At 52.5% G+C, this 8,499-nt stretch overlaps 1 protein-coding gene across 6 annotated transcripts in view; it reads right to left on the bottom strand.

The window, feature by feature from the left end:
- Window positions 1-5,864: 5,864 nt before the first annotated feature.
- Dip2a (disco interacting protein 2 homolog A) overlaps window positions 5,865-8,499 on the bottom strand; it is a 93,176-nt gene continuing 90,541 nt past the window's right edge. For all 6 annotated transcript variants that reach the window (XM_046438832.2, XM_046438836.2, XM_046438837.2 and 3 more), the window contains 2 exons: window positions 7,929-8,052; window positions 5,865-7,502 (listed from right to left, as the gene is read on the bottom strand). In XM_046438832.2, coding sequence (XP_046294788.1) covers window positions 7,250-7,502; window positions 7,929-8,052 — 377 coding nt within the window. In that variant the 3' untranslated portion in view covers window positions 5,865-7,249. The remainder of the gene's footprint in view (window positions 7,503-7,928; window positions 8,053-8,499) is intronic.

The following is an 8,499-nucleotide window of genomic DNA, read 5'->3' as shown; positions in this document are numbered from 1 at the left end:
AGTTCTCTGAGCACCAGTGAGGGAGGAAGGAGAGACAGCAGAGCTGTGCCCGAGGGACGAAGGTCCGCAAGGGGGTGGCAGAGCTGTGCGGCACATGCTGGCGGGCAAGGCTGACCTGCTCGCAGTGGAGAGCCGAGCTCTCCAGCGCCGTCCTCAGTGGCCGCACCGCTGCTTCTGCGGCACTAGGCTCTGTGTAGGGACTGCTGGACATGATCCCTTACGAGAGTCCACCCTCAGCCAGAGTGAGTGCTGCTCAGATCCCGACTCAAGAGGACAGACGCCAGCTGCAGCCCCACCAGGTGGCCCCAGGCTTCCAGTAAGTTAGAACCTGGGAAAGGACGAAAAGGCTGCCCGTCCTCGCATCTGTGGCTCTCAGTGCCCACCAAGGCTCACACAGTCGGATGCCTCCTGCCTAAACTAGAGCAAGACCACGCAGAACAGGAAAAAATGATTCATAAACCAACGGTACTGACATCGTCACTCAGACTGATGATTCAAACTCCACATGGGGTGGATTCTCCTTCTGGGTGACACTGCTGGCCCTGTGGGCATGTGTGTGGCAGGAACAGGTGGGCCAGGTCAGGGCCGCTCGGCCATTCCAGCCAGGCGTGCTGCAAGCCTCCTCTCCCACCTCCTCTGCTGTCTGTAAAGCCAGAGGCCTCACTGGGTTGGGGTGCTGTGTGTCACAGTGGGTGGCAGGCTCCCCGGATGCTGCCTCTTGGTGGAGGTCACTACTGGACTGCTCTGCCGGAGCTCAGCTTTCTGCCTGGTGAAGTCTAGTCAGGAGACGTGGTGGCCGAACTCGCTTTTATGTCTGCGTGTTCAAATACACCAACTTTTAAATTCAAGTTATGAATTCAGGAAAACTCAAATTAGTCTCACCTGCCCTACTTCCTGTTTTGTTTTATTAAGGGAATAGGTCTGGAAATTCATAAATCAACTGCTTGCTTGTATTTGCATTAAATATAATAGTGCACTGTCCAGTTCTCCATATCCATTAAATATGAAATAAAAACTATCTGGGCCTGGGGCTGTGGCTCAGTGGTAAAGTGCTTGCCTAGCATGTGTGAGGCACTGGGTTCAATTCTCAGCACCACATACAAATAAATGAATAAAATAAAGGGCCATCAATGTCTAAAAAATTTTTTTTTTAAAAAAAGGACTATCTGCCAGACTGACGTGAGGAGTTAAAGTCCCAGAAGTGGGACTGCCCACGGCAGGGAGAGCAAACCTTTGGCGTGTTTGTCTCCTTGTCCTTTCTGGCCTCTTCCCCTGAATATTCCTCAGCCTCTCTCAAGGCTCCCCTGTCTTCCCCAGCCTTCCCCAACCTCCCGGCCTCCCGGACTTCAACTCAACCTCTCCAGCCTCCCCAGGGACAGAGTTGTAGAGACTTTGGCCTGGGTGGTCATGGGCCCATCCTTGGACCAGTCAGGAGGGAGAGGAACAGCTCTGGGTCCAGCTCAGACACCTGCTGACCTCAGCACAGGCCTCTGTGGCTGGCTGACAGGAGGCTGGGTGGGCCTGCTGGGCTGCCTGCTCCATCCTGCTCCCAGGTGCCCAACGACTCCACTCCGAGCTGGTGCCAGGGCAGGACCTGAACCTTAGGGCACAGGCTGGTAAGAAACACCACATGTGCCTTTCAAATGCCAGCCATGGCATCCACAGGCTCGTCACCACCAGCTGTGACCCAGCCCCCACAGGGCACAGCCATCAGCCGCCGCCTGGCTTCACCAGCACCGCTCACCTCACAACCTCCATAACCCAGGGCCAACGAGTGAAGCGCCAAGTGTCACAGGTCGTAATTAAGACAGGGGTGGAGTGAAGAACATGCATGTCTGCTGCCCCCTCAGCAAGTCAGACTGGGGCAGTGGGTCCCATGAAGCCGAGGGAACTGGCTGAGCTCCTGAGTCTGCTGCTCTCAACGTGGCCTGGAAAGTCACCAACATGGTGGCCTTGGGTGTGCTGCAGCTCCCTCACGACTTGGACCCTTCTGGAAGTGGTGGCTGTGGTGACTGCTGGCACTCGGCAGCTCTCCTGGAGAACCTGAATTCCCATGCTGGCAGGACTCCCGCACTGACCATATGTGGGCAGACCCTCCAAGGCGGTCACATCCCTGGTAGGGATGCTGAAGTCCCCACCAAGCAGCCTCAGGCAACTCTTAGAGCCAGAGGGGCTACAGCCCAGGGAGGACACCTGGGTCCTTTAGCTGCAAAGCACTCACACTTTCAATGCCATGGCTGGCATCTGAAAGGACACCAGGCCAAGGTCCACAGGGGCAGTGGGGCTACCAGAGGGGCTTCCAGCTGGGGCAGACCAAACTCAGGAAGCGCTCTGGACAATGCAAGGCATGTGGATGGGAGTGTCAGGGGCAGGAGCAGCAATGGGGGTGGACAGGAGGCTGGTGTGGGAAAGCTCCAGGCCCCAGAGGGTGGGAGGCACAGACGTTCCTGGAGACACAGCCCTCAGCTTGTGGAGTGTGCAGTCTGGTTCCTGGACCGCATGGTGATCAGTCCTGAGCTGACCACGGCCTCCTCTGACAGAAGCTGGCTGTCGCACCTTCCCACTGGCGGACAAGGCTCCGATCTGTCCTCTCCAACCACGCTCTCTATTCTGATGTTCACTTTTTCATAGTAGTTGTTTTAGGTGGACGGGGAATGTCTGTCCCCAAAGCCTTTCCCTGAATGATGCTCTGGGAGGTAGAGGGACCTGAGAGAAGTGGGGCCTAGGGGGCCGTATTCTGCCCCTGGGGCTTGGCCTAGGCCTTCCTCTCCGTCTTATCCTGGACACAGGGAGAATGGCTCCGCTCTGCCTGCCACATGAGGCTTCCCCAGAGGCCCAAGAGATGGGCTCCTGGGCAGAGACCCCAGAGCCACCCAGGGTCCTGGGAACATACCTGCTGAGGGAGGCAGCCCCGGCACAGACCTGGTGGCTGCAGGCACCCTCCTGCCACGCCGCACCTTCCCTTCCTCAGCACGCGCTTTCCTACTGGTGCTGATGCAGGTGTCACGCACAGCAATCCCCCTCATCTCCTCAGGGCCTCTATCCACAGTGTGGGCCACTGATGTCCCCTGTCACAGAACTGCCTGTCCCATCGGTTCTCCTCCCAGGTATTCTGAGAGTCCTGCCTCGGGTGTGAATGTCAATAGCAATTGCAGGTTCTTGTAGGAACCTTCTTATTAACAGGTAGCGTCCTCTGCATCTGGCGGCATGGCTGCCCTGCTCTCCAGGTTGAGATTCCCACAGGACATCTTCTTCCACCCGCTCACTCTCCATCTACCCGATCTAAAAAGTGTCCCTTGGAGAAAACACACAGGTGGATGGATCATGCCAAACTCTGACCCACGTGGCCACGACCACTGACAGGGGATCTTCTGCCCTTTTGCTGTGTGAGCCGTATATGCCATGCGGCTTTGTGGGCCTCATTTCCTGCATTACTGTCCTCTTTTGTGTGTAGTTGATTTCTTGTAATGAAATGTTTAAATCCCTTTCTCATTTCCTTCTGTGTATATGCTACAGATATTTTTCTCTGTAGTAACCATACGGATTACATTAAACAAACTCTAACATGTGACTTCCATTTTACCAGCTTAACCTCTGTGTCATTAAAAAAACTGCTTCACTAATAGCTCTGTCCCCAGCCCTTTCCACTATGATGTCACAAGATCACATCTTTACACACTGTACTCCCCAAATGTAATAATAATTGTTTGAAATGCTTTGGCCTCCTAAATTATGTAGAAAACACCATGTGGGATTACGAACCAAAGTTGCAATACTACAGCTCTCAGACCAGCGATGTCTGAAGATACTCGTCTCTGGAATCATAGACCAGTGTCACAAGGCCAGTTTCTCTAGGTGCCCTGCACCTGCCCACCGCGGTCCCTGCCCAGTGTTCTAACACCACTCTTCAGAGTGCCTCCAGACCCTCCTGTGGGCAGGTCTCCTGGAAACCAGCTCCCGCTGCCATCTCAGTTCCCTTCTGTCTTGGCTGCGGAGGTTCTTGGTGGGCAGGTCTTCTTGTCCTCATCTGTTTATTTGGCCCTTGGGATCTATCAGTCCTTAGCCTGCTGGCCTCTGATGAGAATCTGCCTCACTGAAGAGCCCATGCATGTGACAAGCCACGCCCTCCTGCTGCCCAAAGACTCTGCTCCTCCTCTAGCTTTCAGAGCTCCACCACAGTGACCCGTGTGGTTCCTCTGAGTTCCTACTTGCATTCCTTTAGCTTCTTATGCTCATATTCATGTCTCTCAGCAAACCTGGGAAGTCTGCAGCCACTGTTCCTTTGGCTGTTCTCTGTCCCCTCTTCAAATGTGCATGCTGGTGCACTGGAAGGAGGCCGTGTCCTGCAGGCTTCCTGCACTCTCCCTCAGTCTTCTCTCTTATTGTCCCTCAGACTTGATGATTTCTGTTGTCCTAGCTTCAAGTCGAGGGATTGTTTCTTCCACCTCCTCAGTCTGCCTCTGAATCTCTCTAGTGAACTTTCCATTTCGGTTAATGTGTTTTCAGCTCCAGATCAGCTGAACTTCCAGCCATCTGCACAGACACTTTAGGGATCATTCATCTTTAAACACTCATTATTTAGTAAGAAGCAAAAATGTAAGGAGTTAAGTTTTGAAATTTTGCATATATTTACCTTTTAAAGGAATTCTCTGCTACTAAAACTGAACATTACTCTGCAGATGAATGCTACACTATGCTGTAACACTGTTACTGCAACCAATTTAATAAGGTAATCCCTTAATCCTGTAAGACCTTATGCAAAATGGTTTCAGACAGAGGGTGATGTGTCTTCCTACTCTTTCTGTATACTTACTGCAGAGAGTCAGAGACACACCAGGCCTCATGACTTCCTTTGGAGCATTCTGGAAGGTGGGAGGCAGGCCCTTTGGTGGGACCTGAGCAAACAGGAGGTAAGTCACTCCTCTGGCACATGCTGTGCCATGGCTCTGCCGGCCACTCCAGCAGCAGCACTTTTGAGATGAGCCAGCTAGTTCACAGCCTGAAATAAAGCACAACTGACCTCAGTTAAAGCACCATCTGAACTAAAGTAAGTACAATCAAGACAAGAACGACCTACTTGGGAAAATAAGAAGGATGATTCTTAATGTGAAATGTCTCCACCAATCAATAAGAAAAACTCGAGCGCAGTAAGATGCCAAATCTGAAGAGGTTGGTCCACAGTGAAATTGACAGGAGCCCCTCCCATGCAAGGGTGCACTTGGTGGCAGCAGACTCATGTGACCCTGCTGCCAGCAATGCTGGGAAGTGACCTCTGGCCATCCTTCTGGAAGGCAGGGGCGCTGGGGCTCCGGGCCTGGAGTGACCACCATGCCCACTCTGTGAGAGCTGAGCCCACGCAGAGCCAAAAGTGTGGAGTGGCAGCGTGTCTGAGTGGCGGTCCTCCACTGTACCCTGAAGTAGCCCGTGTGCAGTGCAGAGTTAATGCCACATCTGGTGTACGTCTGGCACACCTGCAGGATGCGGGCATCAGACCCGAGGAGCACAGAGAACAGCCAAAACATCTGTTATCTCTTAAGTACAAAAGCAGGTGATAAAATAGGTATGTCATCCCGATTCTATAAAAAATGTTTAAAAGGAAAAATTGATCCTGAAAGATTGATGTTAATATTAATGTATTAACATCAGAGGTACTGACATTACTATTACTATTGATAGTAATTAATATTACTATTACTCAGAGAAATGTTCATGGAGTTTTACTTTTCTTCTTCTTTATACTTCAATGTGCTTTCTAGATTTTATGCTGTAAGCATAGTTGTTTTTATATTCTGAAAGAATGCATCATAAAATAGATCCTATTTAGGATAAGTTATAAAACCTTTCACACATTTCAAAATGCAGAATTACAAATAGTCAATAGCTTTTATTAACATAATGATATAAAAATTTTAGTGTGTATACAGAATTCCCAGAGAGCAATTTTAAAACATTTTAATGTGCATCTTAAAATCTTAATTTACCAGATACCTTGTCTTACTGCCACTGACCTTTCAATACAAAAAGTTTATAATTTTTGTTTGCTATAAAACTACATTAAGATTGGGGTTAGGTAGTTCTGTCCCTTCTCAGCCATTCTTGGTAAAGAATGAATCCACTGCTAAGACTTCTGTGGGACCAACAATGAGCTACATGAATTCTGTATGTGGTTACAACAGTGTTGTCAGGATCTGGTCTGTTCCCACGTACCATGCTGCCATCCAGCACCGCCCGGCTGGCCAGACACGCTGTGGAACTATAGGCACTATCCAGGATAGCCTGGTTATTTCTGTGAAGCACACACAATCCATAACTTCCCACCCTTGAATCCTAAAACCCAACCACCTGTAATATCCTCTTAATCAGCTCTATAAAAATAATTTTTGTCTCAGATTAGTGTTCAGCTCCTAGTCCCTAAACAGTTCAAGAATCTTACATTCTCTTCACTGATTCAGGTTCAATGTAATAGATCACTCAGCCTTGTTAAGTTCGAATGAAATAACTGGAAATGATTTGGCCAAATTCCGTAGGCACAGAACTCAAAGCGCACTCGCTGACGAGGAGGGTCACAGCTCTACCTCCAACAGGAACGGCCCTCCTCAGCCAGCGGGTGGGTCAGCACATTGGGGACACCTTGGTGGACCTGGGCTCCTGCCCCATCTGCTGGAGTAAGGATGTCAGTTCCACACACTCCATGAGAAGCAGCATGTGGAGGCATGAGAACTCAGGAATTGGACACAGGAGGGCAGGGACAGCACGTGGACCGATGGTCTCAGGTGGCCTCATGAGCATCAGTGACACCATGTGCAGACAACCTCCACAGCGAGACTGCGAAGAAACAGCTCCCAGCGTGGCCCCGCTGCCATCCACACGGGAGGCCAGGACATGCTCCCACCCAGCAGGCTTACCAGGCTGGGCTCTGCCCCGGGTGACAGAAGGCCACTGTGACGTGGCCTCCGAGTTCTCTCCAAATGAGGTTTGATATGCACTTGTCATTTAAGTGGGAATAAATAACTGAATTTTACAAATCAAGAACCATGCGTGCGGCCTAAGAAGTTCCACCCTGCGGTGCAGCCCTCTCCGCCTGGCACTCCAGGTAAATGCTGGCTTCTGTGTCTGTGAACATCCCTGGCAGGTCCCAGCACTTCTCAGGGAGTCCAGGAAGTGCTTCCTGAAGGAGTGATGGGGACTGTGCAGGCACCCGCAGAGCACAGCAGGGCACAGTGGGGCACTGAGGCTCTGGCGGTGGCACTCACATGTTGTAGGCCACGTAGACAGGGTCCAGCTGGTCTGCAAGGAAGCCGTCCCGCAGGTGCATACGCTGCTTCTCGCCCCGGGAGTTGATGGGGATCACACCAGGGTCCACAATGACCACCACGCCCACCACCAGGAAGTGCTCCTCCAGCACTGCATTGGTCACCAAGGCCACCAGGTCCAGCGCATCCTGCTCCAGCCCATCCAGCTCCACCACCACCACCAGCAGGTTGGTCCAGGTGAATACAGCACTGTGACAGGCAGTCACACAAAAGGCATTGGCAAAGTGCCAAGAAGCAAAAGAACAAGCATGTGCCACAGTGGGCCATGTGCCTCCAGGGCACCATGCCTCAGCCCAGCTGCTGCTGAGAACCAGGAGCCTGTGGGCATCAAGGAACCACGTTCAAAGAGATGCCGCAGCACACGTGGCAGAGTCTGGGACTTCTGCCTGCACATCTGGGGATAGTCTCTTGGTTTGAAACTGATTAGGAAGAGAAAAAACCCGAAACCCTGGCAAAGGCAACGAGGTGTGCCCTGGTGGGGTTCCCCAGAAACACACCCAGAGGAAGAACTCAGGAAGTCCTGGTCCTCCCTGGGACCTGTCCACTTGATGTGGAAGTGCCAGGCCCTGCCCTGTGTGCATGCAGAGGGGCAGCGCTCCTCAGCTGGTCCCTTACCACTCAGCGATGCTCCTGTGTGCCCGGATCACAGACGTCTCGATGTCAATGGGGTGGTACCGCATGCCTCTCAGCTCCAGCGTCTCGTCCAGAGACCCCACAACATATAGCGCATCGTGTCGCTCTAGGATGCAGGTGAGAGCAGGTGCTCAGAAGGCAGAGCCGCCCAGTGTCTGTGGGCCCAGCCAAGAGCCCTGGACAGGGAGGTTTGGATGCCATCCACGCAGAGGCTGTCACTGCAGTGAGTGGCAGGCATGAGTGGTGTGTACACGCTAACTGTTCCCACCTCTGGAAAAAGCAGCCATAGGGGCAACCTAGCTGTGGGGCTGGCCGCAGTCCTCGGGACCCTGGCCACGGCTCAGACACTCCACCCCCAGCACACTGGGGGGCAGACCATTGGGGAGGCTGGTATGCCTGAGGAAGGGTTTTCTGTCTATCACAAATAGCCACCATCCTTCACTCACCCCTGTCCTTGCGGGAGTCATGGGTCCAAGGAGGTGAGGGGCAGCCATGTGGTGAGATCCCCGGACTAGGCAAGCTCCAGCAAACAGGCAGGCACAGCAGGTCCCAG

The sequence above is a fragment of the Marmota monax genome, unplaced genomic scaffold (genome assembly GCF_021218885.2).
Source record: "Marmota monax isolate L192 unplaced genomic scaffold, Marmota_monax_Labrador192_F-V1.1 WCK01_AAM20220418_F8-fsc00125, whole genome shotgun sequence".
In the NCBI taxonomy this organism is placed as follows: domain Eukaryota; kingdom Metazoa; phylum Chordata; class Mammalia; order Rodentia; family Sciuridae; genus Marmota; species Marmota monax.
Note: the sequence above shows the minus strand (reverse complement) of the source record. Positions and strands in the feature narration are given on the sequence as shown.